This window comes from Zonotrichia leucophrys, chromosome 15, assembly GCF_028769735.1.
Source record: "Zonotrichia leucophrys gambelii isolate GWCS_2022_RI chromosome 15, RI_Zleu_2.0, whole genome shotgun sequence".
NCBI lineage: Eukaryota > Metazoa > Chordata > Aves > Passeriformes > Passerellidae > Zonotrichia > Zonotrichia leucophrys.
Window position 1 is genome coordinate 11,948,951 of NC_088185.1, and position 21,731 is coordinate 11,970,681.

At 51.4% G+C, this 21,731-nt stretch overlaps 1 protein-coding gene across 4 annotated transcripts in view; it reads left to right on the forward strand.

Moving 5' to 3' along the window:
* RNFT2 (ring finger protein, transmembrane 2) overlaps nt 1–15,107 on the forward strand; it is a 31,869-nt gene extending 16,762 nt beyond the window's left edge. For 3 of the 4 annotated variants that reach the window (XM_064727293.1, XM_064727291.1, XM_064727292.1), the window contains exons 8-11: nt 4,926–5,075; nt 9,476–9,541; nt 10,780–10,881; nt 12,547–15,059. In XM_064727293.1, the coding sequence (XP_064583363.1) occupies nt 4,926–5,075; nt 9,476–9,541; nt 10,780–10,881; nt 12,547–12,681 (453 nt within the window). In that variant the 3' untranslated portion in view covers nt 12,682–15,059. Of the gene's footprint in view, nt 1–4,925; nt 5,076–9,475; nt 9,542–10,779; nt 10,882–12,546 lie in introns of all 4 variants that reach the window. The other variant, XM_064727294.1, reaches the window with a different exon arrangement.
* The last annotated feature ends 6,624 nt before the right edge of the window (nt 15,108–21,731 follow it).

Here is a 21,731-nt window from a genome sequence, read left to right on the forward strand (position 1 = left end):
TCTCCCAGTTTAAGACACAAAAGATGTGATTTCCAGAGGCATTAAAATTCTCAATTTCCCCTCTAGCCCACCTTGACATGACTCCTCATTAGTCCAGCATGAATTTTCACCAGCATCCTCCATGCCACAATGCTGTTTGCTGTGTAAATCTGGGAATTTTGTGTTTTATTGCTCCTACCCAGCACTTGATCTGTTGGCACCATGACCTGGAATCTCAGCAGAGCCTGCTCTCCTCTGATCCAAATTGCCAGCAGGACTCCAAAGCTTTTTCAAGCATGTTTCAGAATATGCCCTAATGCTGCTGCTGGCAGCAGAGCAAGTGAGACTTGGAGCTTCCCTCGAGTGCTAATCACACCTTGCAGTTGCCTCATTGCAACTTCTCTCACTTCTGCTGCCTGCACCGTGTCAGCCCTTGCTGTGCCTCTGTTCCTTGTGGGAGGCACAGCCTTATGGCCAAGGGGCTGCACACTGAGCCCTGGGGGAATTTGCATTCCCTGTGCTGTGTCCAGCTTGGCATTCAGTTTTTAATTCCACTGTTCCATCTTATTTTTCTGTGAGACTTCACCACCACGCCCCAAGGGTGAAGGTGAGGGATTGGAAGAAGCTGTTGCAGCAACTGGAAAGTTCACAGGAAACAAAGAGAAGAATATTCTACAAGTTCAAGTTGAGTTGCTACACTGGAGAATTAAATCCTGTCCTTTACTTTGCCAAGTAATTCCTGTGTGAGTCTAGAGAAGTCAGGTAGAGCTGCAAACTGAAGTCAGGGGTTCAGCTTTTAATGGTAACGTGATCTAGAAAATGAAGTGCTTTATAAAAAATCTAATCCCAGCACCTCAGCTTGGACACCAAAACAACCTTGCCTTGACCTTTGTGTGTCTCAGGTTCTCATTTAGAAAATGCAGAGAAAAGCTGTCCCTGAGGTCAGGCAGCAGCATGAAAATAAAGGGGTTTTAAAAGTGTTTTCTGTAGTGCTGATGTCGTAAAGGGACTGAAGAAATTCCAGGAATGTGCTCCTCTGGGCAGAGCTCAAATGGCAGGAGGGGATCAGATGCAGATCTGCCATCAGGTAGTGAGGATGTAACAAAATACCCAGAAATTCCGTGCAAAAGCAGCCAGTGCTGAAACTCTGCATGTACAGGAGGGAAAATGCAATTGTGTGAAAATGCTGAATTCCCCTCTTTCAAAAGAACTGCTTGGTTTAGAGTATAGAAATTGTATTTCTGTGTGGTGAAGGAGGTTCAGAGAAATGGGAGGATTATACCCCAGTCATTGACTTGTGTTTTTAACTGAGCACTGAAAAAATAAGGAATCAGAATTTCACCATGTGGTATCTGAGGCTCATCAGCAGAGCTGCTAAAATTAGATCCCAGCCCAGCCCTTCCCCACGTGTGCTAATGAAGTGTTTGATAGCAGCAGCAGCAGCTCCCTCAGAGGAAGCAGGGCCAGCACTGCCCTCCTCACTTCTTGGGCAGGCTGAGTTAACTCTTGATGGGAGCAGAGCCTTCCTGCTCATCCTACCCCATCCTCATCAGCAGCCATAACTCCAGGTCATTTCTTATTTAATCTCTGCAGTTCAGCTCCCACACTCCAGTCCTGCACAGGGCTGGCCCACCAGAAAGATTCTGCTGATCTTAGAGAGCTCTTCAACCTCTCTACAGTGCATTTCAGAGAAAATTCCCATATTTACAAAGGTTTTTCTAACATAGGAAAACTCACCTGACAGAAACAGACCTTGCCTTATTTCAAGCTGTAGTACCAAATCAGATGCACAGGAGAAATCATTGTATTTGTGCTTCATATAACACACAGTTGTAATCTTGAAGGAGAAAAAAAAAAAGCTGATGTATTCTAGCTGATTTTTTCAGACAAAATTCAGCTGAGACAAAGATTTGATTTTGAAAAGTGTAACCTAGATAGCCAAGAGACAACAGAGCTGAGCAGTGGCAGGCAGGTGTGTTGAGTGTGCTCCCACTGATGGGTGCTGTCTGCAGTAAATTCCTGCTATCAGAAATCTGCATTTTACTGCTGAAACTGTAGGGAACAATCCTCATTTTCCAAGCTTCTGGCTCAGAAGGAGGGCCTCACTAATTGTAGAATCATTTTTGATTTTCTGGCACTTTTCCTAGTTTAAAGAAGGGGCTGGAGGGGTGCACTGAGATGCCTGAAGTTTTTAGTTTTTTTGGTTCTCTTTAAGTGATTCTCAGCTGCCCTGCTGGAATCACTCTAAATTTGCCAACATTTATGGTCAGGTGGGTGCTGCTAAGGGGCTGCAGGGAGGGATGCATCCCTTAAAACATCACTCTAGGGAGGCTGTCACCAAGTTTCTAGCTGCTAAAAAATCCTGCTGCCCTGCTGTTAGCACTGGAAACTGGAGATAAGGGAGTTCTGGCAGCTCTGGGGAGGGTGCAGGAGTTGTGGTTGGATGCTGAAGTTTGTCACTCAATGCCACTGTCACCTCCAGAGCCTGGCTGTGCCCAGGGCTGTGCCCAGCTTTGCTCACAGATGATCACTGAGGGTTTTTGGTGCTCAGAGGTTGTGTTGGAGCAGAGTTCCAGCAGGATGAAGGATGCAGCAGGATGCAGGATGCAGCAGCTCTGGCTGATGCAATGGGACAGCAAGCAGTGACCTGTCCCAGCCAGCAGCAGGGATGGATGGAGGGTGGGAGGGATGAGAGCAGAAAGCAAAATTCGCTGCCTTTACCTTGCTGGGAGCTTTCATCAGAGCCCTGTGGAGGGCCACGGTGACAGCGGTGTCATTTCTGCCCCAGCAACGCCCGAAATAAACCGTGATGGCATCGCGGCGGGGCTGGGAGAGGCCGCAGTGCTGATTGCATAAACTGGGGCGGTGCCGAGCCCGGAGTGCTGCGGGGGCTGTGCCGGGAGGGGAGGGGATGGGGATGGGGATAGGATGGGGATGAGGGGATGGAGGGAGGATGAGGAGGGGAGAGGTGATGGTGGTGGGATGGGGAAGGGATGGAGTGAGGATCGGGATGAGGTGGGGATGGGATGGGGTTAGGATGGGGTAGGATGGAATGGGGATGAATGGGATGGAGGGGAATGGGGATGGAGGGGATGGGATGGACTGGAGGAAGGATGGGGATGAAGATGGGATGGGGTGGGATGGGATGGGATGGGATGAGGATAGAAGGGGGATGGGGAGGGGATGGAAGGGGAATAAGGATGGGGAAGGGATAGGGATAGGGATGGGGATAGAGATAGAATGGAGATGGAGGGGTGATAGGGGTAGGATGGGGATGGGGCTAGAGGGGGGATGAGGATGGGGTGGAATGGGGATGGGAATGGGGATAGAGATAGAATGGGGATGGGGGTGGGATGGGGTGGGGATGGGGGTGAGGTGGGGATAGAAGAGGGATGAGGATGGGATGGGGATAGAGGTAGAATGGCGCTGGAGGGGGGATGGAGATAGGATTCGGATGGGGATGGGATGGGGAGGGCAGGGAAGAGAAATGGGGATGGGATGGGGAGGGGAAGAGGAATGGGAATGGGGATGGGGGGGGGATGGAGAGGGGGAGGGGAAGAGAAATGGGGATGGGGATGAGATGGGGAGGGGATGGAAGAGGAATGGGGATGGGATGGGGATGGGGGTGGGATGGGGAGGGCAGGGAAGAGGAATGGGGATGGGATGGGGATGGGGGTGGGATGGGGAGGGCAGGGAAGAGGAATGGGGATGGAATGGGGATGGGATGGGGAGGGCAGGGAAGCAGCCGGGCCCGACAGCAGCCAGCAGCCGCTGGTGTGACCTCAGTGGCGTCCCGGGGGACATGAGCTCATGAGCAGCGCTGTGGGGAGGGTTGGATTGCCGAGCAGCAGGATGGCCTGCGAGTGATCTCATCCAGCCCCCGGGGAAGGGCGCTGGCTGCTGCCAGCCCGGCTGCAGGACTCCATCCCCACCTCAGCAATTAGTGATTGGCCTGCGATGACATCACTGATGACAGAGCTAACTGGGACAGCACAGCAACATTCCAGGGGAATTTCCCCTTCTCCAGGAGCTTAGCAGATAAAAGGATTTTGACGGGACAAACCCACATCTTTCAGCCCAGATAATGTCTGCATTAAGCATCCTTCTGGGCTCGTTTGCCACCAGCTGTCCCTGTAAACAGCGTGGGACAAAACAAGCTGGGGGTGGCCCTAAATTAGGCACTTATTCAGGCTTTGGTGGAGGTTGACAAAGGATGCTGCCCATTCTTTGAGTCTCTTTTGAGAGAGAAGCATTTCAAGCAGCACATTGCCCCTCCCCACCTTTCCTTCCTTGAGCTCTTCAGGAAGGTTTGGTCTCTTTGAGTTTTAAATGGCCTGAGGGTTTAATTTCCATTTTTTTTTATCTGTGCACTGCCCAAGAGCCAACACCCGCCTGAGGGGGAGGGGAAGGATGCTGGCAAACATAATTAATTTGATTCTTAAACCTAAAAAGTTGTCAGGAAGTCTGGGGTCACTTTACATTTAATCCCTGTACCTTCAGAAGGTTGTAAGGTCAGAGATAAACTTGCTTTCCTTTTTCACTAATAATAATAATATCTGCAGTTTACATTTTATGAATCCCATGTTAACCTTTGTTTTTCTGTGGCATTGTCCAGACACACAATTTATTGCCTGCTCTAAAGTTTATAATTCCAAAATGCTGCATAGCAGATTTCATTGATTTCAAATTTCAATTTTAAGTTGACAGTAAAAAACCAGTGAATATTTTAGAGACTTGTTCAGCTGAGCCCTGTGGAGGAACAAAGGGATGTTTTTCCTGTCTGGGCACAGAGCTGAGGGGCTGCAGAGAAAGCTGCACCTCATGAGTGTGATCTCTGCACCATTTAACAGTGCACTGATCACTGAACACCAGCCCTGCACAAATTAAATGTTCTTCTTTTGACTTCCTGATAATGATCCTGTCTCACTTGCCTGGTTGTCTTGCAGGGAAAGTTTTATCTGATCATTGAGGAGCTGAGCCAGCTGTTCCGCTCGCTGGTGCCCATCCAGCTGTGGTACAAATACATCATGGGGGATGATCCCTCCAGCAGCTACTTCCTGGGTGGCATCCTCATCATCATGTACAGCCTCTGCAAGGTGAGCAGCACCTCCTGAACCTTCCCTGGCAGCAGGGCCAGGGGAGCAGCACAGCTGAAGGGACAAATGCTGCTTTTGCTTGTGGCTGTCCCTGCTTCAGCTGCCCAGCATGTGGGCACTGCTGGGCTGGGGGAGGATCTGAGCCTGCTCCCAGGGTTGCATCAGACTCATGAAGTCATTGCTGCTCTGCTCATCCCTCTCTGCAGAGGCTGCAGGAGGAGGGGAGCTGGTCCTGGGGGAGCTGCACGCCTCCAGGTGTCACACAAACCAGGCTGCACACACTCCTGGCTGTCTCTGAGCTTTCCTCTGCCACTCACAGCTCTGAGAGCAGCAGGGAGGGAAAGCAGCAGCCAAGTCCTGCCTGGATAAAACAGCTCCCATTCCAGCCCTGCTCTGGCTGACACAAGTGATGGACAGGGGTAATTCAGGTTTCCTCAAAAATAAGAGCACAAAGTTGGTACAAATGTAAATGAGTAGGTGTGATTTAGTCAGAGGAGTCCCAGGTGTAGAAATAATTGTATTTCTAGTGCTGTGTGTTGAACCCTGCCCAGGGGCAGGGCAGTAGCTGAATCAAGCTCTGATAAAGCAGAGGTTCACCCCTCTGAGAAGGGCCAGGCCTGCTCCATCCCACAGCCCTGGCTGTGCCTGTGGCTCTGCAGGAGCAGCCTGAGAAATGAAGAACAGAGAATATATGAGGGGCTGAAGAATAGAGAATACATTCAAGCTGGAAGCAGCTGAGAGGAGCAGAGCAATGCTGAATTACTGAGTATGGTGCAGGAATAGGGCCCTGCAACCCCTCCTGTGCTGGGCTTTGCAGTTCTTGTGAGCAGATCAGGCAGAGGAGGCCGTGGCCAGGGAGGTGATGTGGTCACAGCAGGCCTGAGCAGGACAAGCAGTGCCAGGACAGGAGCAGCTCCTGCACACCCCTCCTGCTCCTCTCCCTGTGCTGGGGGGCCCTTTCAGAGGTGTCATTGCCAGGACCCACTGCAGTATCCACCCCTCCCTGCAGACACAGGTGGGCAAGAGCAGGTTTCAAGTGATCTTTGCTGTCCCCTGCTTGAAAAAATAACTCAACCCCTGGAAAAGGGCTGCAGTTCCATGTGGCATTTCTTGCTCCTGAGAAGCCCTCAGAGGGGGAAGGTGCTGGTGGGGAATTCTGCTCCTTGGAGCAAGGGGTGCCAAACTCAACAGCACAGCTGGCAGGAAAGGGCATCAGCTGTTTCCAGCTTGGATGTATTCTCTGTTCTTCATTTCTCAGGCTGCTCCTGCAGAGCCACAGGCACAGCCAGGGCTGTGGGATGGAGCAGGCCTGGCCCTTCTCAGAGGGGTGAACCTCTGCTTTATCAGAGCTTGATTCAGCTACTGCCCTGCCCCTGGGCAGGGTTCAACACACAGCACTAGAAATACAATTACTTCTACACCTGGGACTCCTCTGAGTAAATGACACCTACTCATTTGCATTCCCTGAGCCCAGCAGTGAGGGAGGCTCAGGGGAGGATGAGGAGGGTGCAGAGCAGGGGGACCTGGAGCAAGGCACAGCTCACCTGGACACCTCAGAGCACAGCTCAGTGTGTGGTTTGGACAGGGGTCTGCTAAGGAAGGCAGGAGAATGTAACCACCCTCTGAATTATTATAATTTTGAAATTAAGGGGCTCTCAGGCAAAGATGTGGGAGTAGGAATTACAGTTCTTTACTAGGGAAAAATAAAAATAAAATAAAAATGCAGTAATACATAACAACATTGACAGAGTGAGAGCAGTCCCTGCCCCTGTGTGTCAGGGGGTGTCCCAGCCCCACCCATGGGGGCTCAGCCCTCCTGCAGTGCCAGCTGTGGCTCTGCTGCAGCAGGGATCCTGCACAAGGGGGGAGTTTTCCTCTGCAGCTCCAGGGCTGCTGCAGATGGGCCTGGGCTCCCTCTGGCCATGCAGGGCAGCAGAAAGCTGCTCCTCTGGCAATGCAGGGGGCAAAGGCTGCTGTGCTGTGCCAGGCTCAGATTGGATCCAGGTAGGAATGCTTGGCTCCTCCCCTGGGCGGAGCATCTCCCCATGGGATGCTGGGATTGGATCAGCCCTGCAGGGACACTCAGTGGCCATGGACAGCAGAGATCTCCTGGAGGGAGGGTTGGCTGTGGGAGAGATAAAGAAAAAACTGCCCATGGACAGCAGAGAACTGCCCCAGCTCTGACAGATGGGGACAGAACACACAGCCCAGATAAATCTTGCATTTCCAGCCTAAAACACCCAGCCATGAGCTGGGACCTCCAAGGCTGAGCTGAGCTGGAGCTGCTGGGCCCAGGGGCTGTGGGAGGAGAGCCCAGATGAGGCTGCTCAGGCCTGGCACAGGTGGGAGCAGCTCCTTGATGTTGCTGTCCTGTGAAGCCTTTACAGGGAGTGTTGGGGTGATCTGGGTTGGAAAAGCAGCTTCAGGTCAGGGTCAGCCCTGTGCACACCAAGCCTTTGCTGGGAAGGGAAGGGAAGGGAAGGGAAGGGAAGGGAAGGGAAGGGAAGGGAAGGGAAGGGAAGGGAAGGGAAGGGAAGGGAAGGGAAGGGAAGGGAAGGGAAGGGAAGGGAAGGGAAGGAAGGGAAGGGAAGGGAAGGGAAGGGAAGGGAAGGGAAGGGAAGGGAAGGGAAGGGAAGGGAAGGGAAGGGAAGGGAAGGGAAGGGAAGGGAAGGGAAGGGGGAGCTCCCCTGCCAGTGCAGGGCACAGAGCCCTGGCTGTGCCCATCCCATTTCCAGTCCCCAGAGCTGCAAGTCCAGCTCCTTGCTTGAGACACTGAGAATATCCCCAGAGGAGTCCACATTAGCAAAGCCACAAACCACATTAGAAAAACCACAGCAGCCAATTTGGCACTGAGAGCTCCTGTGCTCCTGGCAGAATCCCAGGTTGGGCTGGGGCTGTGTCCCCTTCCCTGCACAAAGGGCAGGAGCATTTCCAGGAGGCTGCTTGGAGCTGGGCTGGTGCCTCTGCTTTTGGTGCAGAAATCCCAGGTGTTCACACACCCAGGTTGGGTTTTTTGCCTGTCCTGAGCAGCAGCACTCCCTGTGTGTGATCCAGCTGTGAGGTGATGGCTGGTGCAACAAAAAATGGGTGAGAAATGGGTGTGGGCACTCTGAAACAGGCAGCTTTTGGGTGTGCAGGGAGCTCCAGAGGGAGGAATATGGGCTGGGAGAGAGGAGACATCAGAGCAAAGGCACTGGAGTTGTGCTGTCAGCAAAGCAGGCAGGAAAAGCTGGGAACTGCACTGGGAGAGAAAGGGCTGAGCCCATCCTCAGCAGGAGAGGGGATGTTGAGGCAGGGGCAGCCCCAGTGGAAGCATTACTGGAAGGAGCCCTGAGCCCTGTGGGTGCTGCCTGGAATCGTTCTTGGTGCTGCCTTTGCTTCCCCTTGCCTTGCAGAGGAGCTCATTGGCGTTCCCTGCAGTGAGCCCACTCCATCACTCACCACAGGCACTGCAGCTCCAGCCCTGCAGCCCCACAGCTGCAGTGACCCAGGGGACAGCTCCTGCGGGGCCACCAGCCCCAGCTGCTCCTTGCACTGCCACCTGCTCACGTCTGCTTTAGCTCAGAGAGCTTTCCCTGTGCTCTGCCTGCAGGCAGGGAGGAGAAACATGGGCTGGGTTAGGTTTCAGGCTTTTTTTCTTCTTCCTCCTTTTTCCCTTTTTCCCTTTTCCCCTTTTCCCTTTCCCCCTTTCCTTTTTCCCCCTTTCCCTTTCCCCCTTTCCCTTTTTCCCCCTTTCCCTTTTTCCCCCTTTCCCTTTTTCCCCTTTCCCTTTTTCCCCCTTTCCCTTTTCCCCCTTTCCCTTTTCCCCCTTTCCCTTTTCCCCTTTCCCTTTTCCCCCTTTCCCTTTTCCCCCTTTCCCTTTTCCCCTTTCCCTTTTCCCCTTTCCCTTTTCCCCTTTCCTTTCCCCCCTTTCCCTTTTCCCCCTTTCCCTTTTCCTCTTTCCCTTCCCTTCCTTCCTTCCTTCCCTTCCCTCCCTTCCCTTCCCTTTCCTTCCCTTCCCTTCCCTTTCCCTTCCTTCCCTCCTCTTCCCTCCCTTCCCCCTTCCCTTCCCTTCCCCCTTCCTTCCCTTTCCCTTCCCCCTTTTCCTTTTCCCCCTTCCCCTTTTCCCTTCCCTTCCCAATGGGATGGACAATTGTCCCCAGCCTGGTGCCACCCCCTCTGTGTCCTCCAAAGTCCCCACTTTGCACTCAGCTGCTCCCAGAGCTTTTCTGGCCACCCTTCCCCACTGTCAATCCCCATTTATTACATATTTCATGATCACCATGAAATCTTTTTTGGCACCATTGTTACTTTTTCCCCTCTGTGTATCCATTTGGAGAATGTTTGCTGAGTTTCTGGACTCACACACACACACAGAGATTTTGTGAAAATGATCTAAAATGAGATGTGGTTTTTTGCAGTCTTTTGACATCTGTGGCCGTGTGGGAAGTGTCAGGAAGGCACTGAAGGTCCTTTGCACCCCCCAGGTAAGGAGGAGCAGTCCCAGAGGTGGAACCTTGTTCCTGCTGAATGATAAAACTGAAAATTGCTCAGGACCACGGAATAAAACAATGTTAGCCCATGGCTGGGCAGGCTGGGGGCTCCAGTCAGGGATGTCAGGGACCTTTTCTGACATTTATGTGAATTAATCCAACTGCAAGGAGCTGCAAAACTTTGTAGTGCAGAGTGTGGGAAGGACTTTGAGGATTTTGTGGTGCCTGAAAGAGACCCAGGAATTATCCCAGGCACTGCATCCCACAGGGCTGATATTTAGATCTGCTGCAGTCACTTCCATTTTAAAAGGGTAAAATCAAAAGCTGTAGAGGAAAAGAACCTCATCAAAGTTTGTTAGAGCTTATCTTGCTTATTCCCTGGGCTTGGGCTGGTCATTTTCCCTCAGCAGGTTTCTGTTTGCCCTAAATCTCTTACAGTGGGAACAGCAACATTTCCCTTCCCTGTATCTGAAGGGGAAGTGGGCAGCCTGTGGGTGCTGCTGCTGTTTCTCTTTCTTCCATTGTCTCCTGCTTTCTAATAATAATAATAATAATAATAATCCCTCCCTCCATCTAAACACCCCTGCACATGATGCTGAATTAATCCTCTCAGCTCCCTGTTGAGCTCATTAAATTCCATTATCCTTGCTGCACAAGTGGAGGCCCTAAAAGATGGAGGCAGCTGCAGGGGAAAGGCAGACAGGGAGCAGAGACCCCCCTTCCCCACCCTGCTGTCCCTGTGGGGAATGTGGGGGTGAAAAGCAACTTTTGAGCACATTTACCCTCCAATCCTTTCACCTGGGGTTTGTTTTACCTTTGTGCACATTACCTCATCCTTGACCTGGGGTTTTTTCCTTTGCACATTTACTCATTGACTGGGTTTGTTTTTCCCCATCCTTACTGGGTTTGTTTTTTACCCCTTTGTGCACATTTACCCTCCAATCCTTTCACCTGGGGTTTGTTTTCTCCCCTTTCTGCACATTTACCCTCCCAATCCTTTGACCTGGGGTTTGTTTTTTACCCCTTTCTGCACATTTACCCTCCCAATCCTTTCACCTGGGGTTTGTTTTCCCCCCTTTGTGCACATTTACCCTCCACTTTACTGGGTTTGTTTACCTTGTCACATTTACCCTTCCAATCCTTTGACCTGGGGTTTGTTTTCCCCCCTTTGTGCACATTTACCCTCCAATCCTTTGACCTGGGGTTTGTTTTTCCCCCCCTGTCCCTGGCAGACCTATGGGGTCCGTGCCACGAGCCAGCAGTGCAGTGAGGCAGGAGACATCTGTGCCATCTGCCAGGCAGAGTTCAGGGAACCTCTGATCCTTCTGTGCCAGGTAAGGCCCCAAACTCCCCTTCTGTGCCAGGTAAGGCCCCAAACTCCCCTGCTGCCATTCCCTCAGTGAGCTCCTACAGAGGGCAGAGGCACAGCCAGCCTGGGAGCTCCTGCATGCTCCTGATCCAGCTCCTGGTGGGTGTTGTATTACTGCATTTTTATTTTACTTTTATTTTTTCCCTAGAACTGTTATTCCTACTCCCATATCTTTGCCTGAGAGCCCCTAAATTTCCAAGATTATAACAATTCAGAGGGAAGGGGTTTCCATTTTCCATTCCAGGGCAGGAAATTGCCCTGGGTGACCACTGGTGGGTGACTGTGGCTGTGGGGTGGGCAGTGCAGACCCTGGGGCTACACTGAGCAGAGCTTTACCTGCCCCTTGAGGGGGCTGGGTAGATTAAAACTCCCTTTTGATAACAGGGTTATCAAATTAAAGCCATCCTGTGCACCAAAGGTGCCTCTTAGCCTTGCTGTGAACATCTGGGCAGATGTTTCCAAGCTGGAAGCCCCTCAGGAGCTGCTTTTGGGTCTGCTTGGCAGGGCTGGGATTTGAGGAGTGACATTTCTGCCGAGTCCTCGTGTGTGGGGGAGTTCCCAGCTCCTCACAGCTCCTCGTGCTCCCTCCTTGCCCTTTTCCTGCTCTCCCAGTCTGGGATTGGATGGGGAGAACCCAGGGAGGGGTCAGTGCAGAAATCAGAGATGGAGATAAGGGATGAAAACTGAAAAGGGGAAACTGGGACTGCAGAATAAAGCAAATGCAAGGAGCAAGGGAAAGAAAGAGTAAGGACTTAGATAACTTAGGGAGCTGAGGAGGGGAATATGGTAGAGGAAAACCCTCCCAGCCCAGGTGCTGTAGGCCTTTGGAATGTTTATTTCTAGTCAGCTGTTATTAAAAACCAGAGCTTTGGCAAACTGGGGTTTATTTCCCACACCCTGTGAGTGCCAGCTGCACCAGCTGCCTCCCTGCTGCTGGGGTGTCTGGGTTTGAGCAGACAGGTGTCTGCTGAGGAAGGCAGGAGAATGCAAACCCCCTCTGTCTGAATTATTATAATTTTGAAATCAAGGGGCTCTCAGACAAAGATATAGGAGTAGGAATAACAGGTTTTTACTAGGGAAGAAAATAAAAAATAAAATTATGCAGTGATACATAACAACATTGTCAGAGTGATCACAGTCCCTGCCCCCTGTGTGTCAGGGGGTGTCCCAGCCCCATCCATGGGGGCTCAGCCCTCCTGCAGTGCCAGCTGTGGCTCTGCTGCAGCAGGGATCCTGCACAAGGGGGGAGTTTTCCTCTGCAGCTCCAGGGCTGCTGCAGATGGGCCTGGGCTCCCTCTGGCCATGCAGGGCAGCAGAAAGCTGCTCCTCTGGCAATGCAGGGGGCAAAGGCTGCTGTGCTGTGCCAGGCTCAGATTGGATCCAGGGAGGAATGCTTGGCTCCTCCCCTGGGCGGAGCATCTCCCCATGGGATGCTGGGATTGGATCAGCCCTGCAGGGACACTCAGTGGCCATGGACAGCAGAGATCTCCTGGAGGGAGGGTTGGCTGTGGGAGAGATAAAGAAAAAACTGCCCATGGACAGCAGAGAACTGCCCCAGCTCTGACAGATGGGGATAGAACACACAGCCCCATTTGCAATGTGAGACTGGTGACAGCCCCTGTGTCCCCAGCACGTGTTCTGTGAGGAGTGCCTGTGCCTGTGGTTCGACCGGGAGAAGACGTGTCCCCTGTGCCGCTCGGTGACCGTGGAGACGCTGCGCTGCTGGAAGGATGGCACCACCTCTGCCCACCTGCAGGTGTACTGACAGACAGACAGACAGCAGGGCAGCTCACCTGGAAAATCCCAGGATCCCTGCTCAGTTCTGTCATTCCTTTTTCCAGCCAACAGAACAATTGTGACTGGGCAGAAACTTAACCCTGGAAGGCAGGGGAGGTGTGGGTTATGTTGTGATAAACTCCAGGGTGTTTCTGGAGCTTACAGGGTTGTAAAGTGTCTGGGATGTTTCCTGTTTTCCTTTCAGTATGGACAAACAGCGTGTCCAGGGCAGGGGAGCTGTGAGTGCTGAACAAAGCTGTGCTCTGCCTCAGGAGCTCCACATCCCCTGGGCCTGCATTCCCTGAGTCCATCACTTCACAGAATTGCACAGCACCTCTCTCTGAGAACTCTTCCCAAGCAGGGCTTCAGAACCTCCTGTCCAGAGCTGCAGTTGCAGAAATGTCATTTCCCAGTTGATTCCACAAATGGCACGTGCTGTCACCTTAGGAGAATCACAGGGAGCTTGGGAAGGACCTTGCCAGTGGAGCTGGAAGTGACACCTCCTTTCCCTGGAAATGTTCTTCCTCTTTAACTTTCATGGTGAGACTTTGTGATTTCCCAGTCTCTGGGGAGAGCAGAGGGAGGTTGAAGTTGAGTTGGGTTTGTCTGGATGGAAATGCAGCACCTGTCCAAGAGCATCTCACAGCTCAGTGTCCCTGCCCTGTGCTCCTCCAGCAGGGCAAACCAGAGCCTTGAGCTTCAGCAGGAGCTCCTGAGGGAGGAGATCCCTGGCAGGAATGAACAGGAATTACCCAATCCCTGTGGCTGAGCTCTCTGCTGAGCTTCTCCAGCAGCACAAGCCCTCAGAGGGAGGAGCTGCAGTTTGTTCTGGAGCTTTCCCTGTCCCCAAACCACCCTGAGGAGCAGCAGCATCCCCAGCTCATTGCCATGGAAATGGCTGAAGGTGACAGCCCCACCTGAGCATCAGCAGGAAGAGGCTCCTGAGGGAAGGAGGTTCTGGCTGTGCTGCTGGAGACTCCACAGGGAGGAATTCAAGCCAACAGGAGCTGATGGGAGCAGGAGTGAAGCTCCACATTTCTGTGGAATAAGCTCAGAGTGGCTGAGGAGTGGTGAAAGCTGGGCAGAGTCCAGACCTGGCTTGAGAGGTCCAGGGAAGCAGAGCAGGAAAAGCTTTAATTTCCAAAGCAAAGTGATGTCAAATTCCTGTCTGATGGACCCTGTGAAAGTGAACTGGGCCAAGGAATCCCATTGCTCTCTGCAATGGGAACAGCTCCCTGTCTGTGGGATGGGAGAGCTCAGAATGGCAGTGAGCAGTTTTTCATTGGGCATAACAAATGTGGTGTGTGATAGTCTGGAATATTGACCAGGAAAAGGGAAATGGGTGATTCCACGGGCAGGGAGGTTCTGAAAGGCCTCAGTGTCACTGCAGTGCCAGGGAACACAAGGCTTGGTGTTGCTGCTTTCAAACTGTTTCAAAAGCTGCTTCTCATTCTGCATTTTTTTCCCTAAATGCTCCTGGAAAATGTGTTTGGAGGAATGTAGGAAAAGCCCAGTAGGAAAGTGTGGGCTACACTGCTTCAAAATTCAGTTTTTATTGGTGGTAAGGCAGGAAATCACAGGGAAAGTGTGGGTTTGCATTCTTAAAATTTGGGGGTTTTTTTTGGAGGATGGTCCTACCTTCTCCTAGAACATGACAAAAAACATCCAGGGGGAACTTCAGTTCCAATGATTGTTGATTTCCATGGGAAAACAGGGAAGGCTGTGGAAGGAAATTCCCCAGAGAGAGGAAATAAAACTCAGAGCCTTTTTTTTTTTGCCATTGAACAGTTATTTTTCTTTTTTTTTTTTTTTAATAAATTCCTTATAAATATGTACAAAGAGTCTCAGCATATGAAATTCCTTTTACAAAAGAGAGAAGCCCCATCCAGCCAGGAGCAGGAGCCTCCTGGAGCTCCAGGAACTCCGAGCACAGGCCCTGCCCTTGCTTTGGTGAGGGGAAACCTGCACAGTGACCCTGCTGGATTTCATCCCAATGCTTCTGGATCAGCAAAATGCCAGGAATTGGGCATTCCCTGCCTGGCATTCCCTGGGCAGTGCCCCTGGCAGAGACTGGGCAATTCCCAGTGGCCTCAGGACTAAGGAGGATGGGAGGGTTTTGTGATAAACTGGTGGATGACTGGACAAGGGATGCTGTAAAAACCCAGGGAATTAAATCCCACTGCAGCTGGGTCTGCTCTGCTTGCTGCCACCTGTAACTGCTGATGGAGTAACTAATAAAGGTGTAATTAATAATGGTGTAACTAATTAATGGCCATTTAAGCCTCAGATGCTTTCAGTGAATATTTATCAAGCTCCAGAGTCTCTTCCTGTAAATATTAAATACCTTGGGATATTCAACACTTCAGTAATTCCCTCGGAGTGGACACTGAAGTCACATCAAAATTCACTCCTGTACTCAAATAAATATTAAAAAAAAAAAAAAATTGTATTTTGTGGTGTAAAAACCCAGGGCAGGAGCAGCAGGTGAGGATCCCTCTCCTTTTCTCAGGCTGGCTGGTCCTAGGGAATCCCAATTCCCATGGAATTCCCAATTCCCTCAGCCCCTGGATCTGGATCTGGCTTGGCCAGAGTCTCCACACTGTTGTGATGAGATGGAAAGTTCAGCTCACACACAGCAAAGTTACACAAGAACGAGGCTGAGTTTGAAGCCTGGATTGCAAATCAAATTTCAGTTTTGCTGGGAGCAAAGTGGCTGCAGGGAAAGTTGTGCACCTGCTGGGCATGGACAGCGTGCCCAGGATTCAGTGAGGAGCCTCGCTCTGTCTGTACACACCAGGCTCCTGTGGAGATCAGGGACAGATTCTGTGTAGGAAAACTGAGTATTATGGGCTGTTCTGTCCTCACTGGGGCCTTTCTCACAGGGCAGTGCAGTTTTCCAGCTGGGAATGCCTCATTCCAGGCTGGCTGTGGACAGACTGCACCAGTTTAACCAGTTCGGTTTGTGATGGATTTCAGCAGCAGGAACTGCTTCTGCTCATGCTGAGGGTTTAAGAGACCTTTATAACTTTTCCTGTGCTACAGAAACAAAACAGACTCACAGATCGGATGGAGCTGATTCAAGAAGTGTTTAAGGAGGATTTGAGGGAATTGCTTTGGGCTGGCTCAGAGGAATTCCTGCCTCCCTCTCCGAAGCAGGAGCAGGATGGGATCCCCCTGGGCACTGCCAGCTCCCTGCTCTGCTTCTGCCCCTCCTGGGCACTCCAGGCTGTGGCACAGCAGGCCTGGGCCCATCCCAGCTTTTTTACCTGCTGGAAAAGGAGAAGAGGGAGGAATGTGGAGCTCCTGGGCCAAGCCCTGCCCTGGGATAACCCAGCATTGCTGTTGTGAGTTCACTGCCCAGAGCAGCAGTTGGAGCAGGTGGCAGCAGCCCACACCAGGCTGCTCTTTTCCCTTGGAATATGGAATTCCAGCTTGTGCTGGGAGCTGCCCTGGCAGGGAACTGCTTTAAAGATTGATGCAGAGCTCCCTCCCAGCCGTGCTCTGTGCACACCATGAGCTCATCAGCGAGCTCTGAAACCCGAGAGGGCCCTCCCAGCTGACCCAGCCCGGCACTGCTCGGCTGCTGGGAGAAAACAAAAGGGCCAGAGGGGAACTGTGCCGGTTTCCTGCCCTCAGGAGGGGCTGGGAATTTCCAGGGAGCTCACAGCACCCTCCCCTTTCCGTGCAAACACCAACCAGGGGGAAAGCAGATCTTGTAGAAAGGATAAAAACACTCCTTGTCAAAAAATGGAGGCGTTCAAGGATAGCAATTACACCACAAAATGTAAGGCTTTGACAAATCCATACCCTCAACAAGGAATTCCAGTTCTGTACAGGGAATTCTGGCTACAAAACTCCAAAACTTCACCCTCAGTTCACACAAAACATCCAGTTTGGAACTACAGAAGTGAAGCAAACCAGGAACAAGGCAGGGTTTGGGGTACCAGACCGGTTTGCTCTTGGGAAGCACCATCCATGTGGCTGTTCCAGGCTGGGCAGGACAAGTCCTTTAACATTTTTTGCTGCCTGTTTGGAGCCCCTGAGGACAGCAATCCCCTGGGAGCTCTGAGGTTTGGGGATTTTCACAGCCAAGCCTGTCCAGGGAGGGTTGGGACTGAGGGAGATCAGCCAATCCCTGCACTGGGGCTGATCACAGATCTGGTGGGAAGGACAGAATTTCCTTTCCTTTTCCTTGGCTGTGCTGCTCCAAGGGGATTGGAGCACTGGGAGCAGCCCCCAACAGCCAGGGCAGCAGAGAGAAAGGGCAGGGCCAGCTGTGTGCACAGGGAAATGGAATAATGCCTCTTCCAGGTGAGAAATTCATTACATTCAGAGCTGATAAAGGTGAGGAATGTGTGGGATGTGAGCCAGGGCTGGGGAGGATGTGCCCTAAGCCAAGTGGCACATCCATGGTTCCTGTTCAAGTGGGACTGTGCAATTCCACAGGCACAATTTCACTCCCACATTCCAGGGGTTTCCAGAAATTGGTATTTTTAAGGCTCTGCCCAGCACTGCTGGAATCTGCTGAGGCTCCTCCTTTTGTTTCTGTAGGAAACTGAGCTGGGAAGGGGTTCAGGATGCTGAGGATTAGTGAGCATCAGGGCAGAAAGGGCAGGAAAATGTTTCACAGGTCCCCGTGGCTCTGAGACCACCCCAAGGGCATGGACAGACAGACGACACAGAGCTACACCACCCCTCCCAACACTGCACATCACCACGGCAGGGCAAGGCTCCTCACTGGGAACCACTGACTTGGATCAATATCAGCCAGGAAAACGTGTGCAGGGGCTCAAAACACTGCAGTGAGTATTTGATCAAGGGAGAATTTAGCTTTCAGATTGCTTAGAAACACTTCTCCTGCAGCAGTGGAAAATGCAGGGTCTCACTGGACACAGAGGCCACTCGGGTTCTTCCTGGGCTGGGTGAGGGGTGGGAAGTATTTTTAAAAGAGCCAAATTTCCTTCAGAAATCGGGTTCTAACATTCCTTTATGCCTTTGAAAATGCCCTCCCTGCCATGGCAGGGTCAATTTTCTGGTGCAAATATCTGAAGGTAGGAAAAATGTTTCTAAAAAACTGTGCACAGGTTGCTGTTTGTGGAAGGTACCCGAGATCTGACAGGTAGTTTTGGCTGCAAGGAAAAAAGTGCTCAGTACTAGACTGAAAAAAGCCCTTTGACTTCTAAGGCCAAGTTCTGCTGTTATCCCCTGCTCTAGTGATCAGTCTGGATAAGAGTTCTCCTCCCTGGTTCAGGGGGTGTGGGACTGAATAAATCACCATGCAGGAGAATTCCCAGCTCTGGAGCTGCAGAAAGTGCTGCTCCAGCAGACTTTGATGTGCACACTGCAGTGGAAAGGGCCCTGTGTCCTTTCCACCTCAGTGCCTGCTGCTTCCCAAGCTCCACACTGTCAAAAAGAAAAAAGAACTGCTCCAAAGAAAAGGAGTTTTATAAAGTTCTGGGGTAGATTATTTGTTTTGTCTTAGTTTCTGCAGAGATTGAAAGAAAGAAAAAAAAAAATAGCACCTTCTCAACAAGTCTTATTTTTTTGCTATCTTGTGTATAAATATCAATAACCAAAATAGATCTTTCCTTGTCCCACGTTTCAGAACATCCTCTTGGGGAAACTGTAGCACCACAGAGAGGCAGTTTAGCCCCAGACAAATATTAAATGTAGCACCAGAGAAACTAAAGTCATAGGAAAGCTGCTCTCCCCTGGTGCCAGAGCATGAATATTTACACACACAAACCGCTGTCCGAGCCGCTCCGCACCCGCTCCCGCCACGCCTGGGCAGCACCTTTGGGATTCTCAGGATCACCAAATGTGGCTGTAGAGATTCCTCCTCATCCTGCTGCAGAAACGGGCCAGCAGGGCAGGGGTGGTGTCCAGCAGGGCCAGCAGCAGCGCCAGGCTCGGCCTGCGGGAGCAGGGCTGCTCACGGCAGCGATCTGATCTACAGGGAATGTCGCTTACGCTCTCGACAAGGCATGCACGCGTCCACGTCTGCATACACAGGGGTTACATTCTTCTATATATAAGCAGGTTTTGTGTCTCTGGTTTGCTGCTGGGCCCTTGAACAGCTCCTTCCGGGCAAATCCTCCTTCTCACGTCGCCCAAAGCACTTCCAGCATCTCCCACTTCTTTCTTTCTCTCCACTCTTCACAGCTGCTGCTCAGCCTCTGGATTCCCTGGAGGAAAAGGGGAAACAATTTTCTCCAAGGGCACAGGGTTTGTTCCAGCCTAAGAAAGCAAAAGAATGGGGATGGGTGTTAATTATGTTGATGCATTGGGTACAATAAAAGCTTCTTTTAAATTTATGCTTGAACCCTCCTACTAAATTTACAGACAAAGTGTGGAGTTTATGGGGAGGAGGGTTTGTGGCTCAGTCAGAAGATGATGCCTTTTACTGCAGATTTTTGGGAGCTCTCCCCCTTGCAAGGCTCCTTTTGGGTGCTCCACCTTCATTTACATCACTTCAACAAAAATGTGAACTTTTAGGGAAGCCATTAAATTCGTTCCAGGTAGGCAGTGGGGTGCACGGAGTATCACAGGAGACTGCAAGAACTCACTCATCCCTGCCTCTGCCACTGATTAGATTTGTGGCCTTGGGCAAACCACTGCTTTCAGTTCTGCTGGAAAATGAGGGCACTAATAACTTCCTTGCCTCACAGGTGGGCTGCGAGCCTTAATTAATAAAGTGCTCAGAGAAAGGCACCCATCTAAGTGCAAATTAGCAGGAGAGGTGCCCAAGGGGCATCTGCGATGAAATCCCCATTTCCCAGCGTTTGTCCCTCAGTTTGTTGATGGCGGCCCTGGCTGGGGCAGATGCCGTGGATATCCCGTGTGCAGGCAGGGACAGTGAGAGATCTTGCACGGAGAAATCTCCAGCGCGGCCGGGATGAGGTGATTTCACCGCGGGGACACGGGGGAGTCGCTGACGGTGCAAGTGCAGCAGCAATGAAGTCACAGCTAATTAGGGCCGGCCAAGAGCTCCGGGGCACATCCTGAGCTGCCCTGCTCCAGAATCCCTCCCCTTGCTCTGTCCTGCTCGGGAAGGCAGCAGGACCCAGCCTTGGGATGGGATGGGCTCCAGGGACTGAGGGGAATTGTGGTGCTGCCATGGATTCTGAGCAGAATCCCAGCCCACAGGGATCATCAGTCCAACTCCTGGCTCCAGGGCACCCCAGCAATCCCCCCTGGGCTTGAGAGCAAACACAGCCTTGGGGCTGTGACCTTTCCCTGTCCCTGGAATGCCTCTGGTTCCTGAACCACGTCTGCTTTATCCCAGCTGCCCACAGGATGTGGCAATTCCAGCCCCTCATTCCAACCCTGCTTTCCAGTTTCAGGGACTCTGAGGCACCGCTGGGAATGGCAGGAAGGAGGAAGGCCGGGATGAACCTCCAGAGGTGAAGCACATTTCCAGCATGGCTGTGACCAAGGCTGCCAGCCAGCCCCATCCCAGGGCTGCTGCTCCTCCAGGCTCCATCTCCCACATCCCAGCTGCCCTCTGAAGTGCTGGAGTGTCCCAGAGTGCTTTAGCAGAGCTGTTTGGCTCTTTTGGCACAAGGTAAATAGGAGAGGTGTTTGCTGTGTGGGGAGGGACAAACACAGCTACACAAAACCAGCAGCTGGGCACAGGGAGTCAATGCAGAGCTCCAGGGATGGCCCAGGGCTTGGAATAGCCCCTGCTCAGCCTTCCTGCTTCCCTGGGTGCTCAGGGACAGGCACACAGCACCACGGGATCCTCCAGACTGGGAAACATCACCAGGAGGGGATTTGGTACCTCACTGCCCACAGAAATGCCAGAACTGCCCAGAGCAGGGCACAGCTGGGCCGTGAGTGTGGCACTGCACAAAGCCTCCACTCCAAGAGGTGAGATATTTACTCAAGTTACACTGGAATAAAGAGTCCAGGAGTTGATTAAAGGATTTCCTCCACAGCAAAACCATTTAATCCTTATTTATTATTTCTCCTGTAGCAGCACTCCCAGCTGCCAAGCTCTGAACCCTTGTCCTGCTGTGCCACCCGTGGCTGGCAACAGATCATCCGTGGTGTCGCTGTATTTTACAAACTGTCTCTCTTTGTCACTTAACGTATAGAAAATCCATAAAAACCTGTAAAAGTTGATAAATCCCGGAACATCTTGAACTCCAAGCGATAAATCTGCTCCAGGGCAGGCAAAGAGCTCAGCACAATGTTTATGCATCTCACAAGCCCCATTCTAAGGGCTTAAATGGCTCTTAAGTTTTGCATCAGCCTCGTGCTGGCCTTCTGCAGGAAGGTGAATTTCATGGAAAGAATAAAAGAGAACCCCAGAATTCTGGCCCTGAGCCCATCTCTCAATAAACCAATTTTGAATATCCTAGGCTGTGTTAAAGCCATTTCTGGGTGCATATTGGCTGCATTGCCAGTATCTGACTCATTAATGGAATATACTTTGAGCCAATTCTGATCTCATTTATAGCACCGTAAATCCAGGGCAACCCAATTGACTCCAGTGGAGTTACTCCAAATTTCCCACAATAGGCACTCAGCAGACAGAGCAAAATTTGGTACTTTGGGTCTGAAAAAGGCTGAGGAAAGCCAAACTGCCTCCCATTTGTACTGGGGTGGATAGTAAGTTGGAAAGAGAACCAGCATATCCCTTCTGCAGAGCTGCTGAAAAATTTATTCTTTTATGTGCCATTCTTTAAAAGCTGAAACTTTGGGGGAAACTGTTCACAACTATCAACATTTTCATTTCCTTATAAAATAAAAGGAATTATGGCTGAGTGCCTGTATGAAAAGTGCAGTGTCTATTGGAAACATGGATGGGAACGATAAGGAAAAATTCACTTCCACTGAAATTTATTCGTGGGAACTGACATTCCCTTTGGTGACGTATCCCTCTGTGCCTGGGCATTTAGGGAGAGGCAGATTTTGCTCAGAAAGTTGCTCTCAACCATTGCACAAAGGAAGCAATGAGGTTATGAGACAACAAATGGCTTTGGTTACAAAACCACCTCAGCCAACCTGGCCACAACCCGGTGCTCTAACACTACT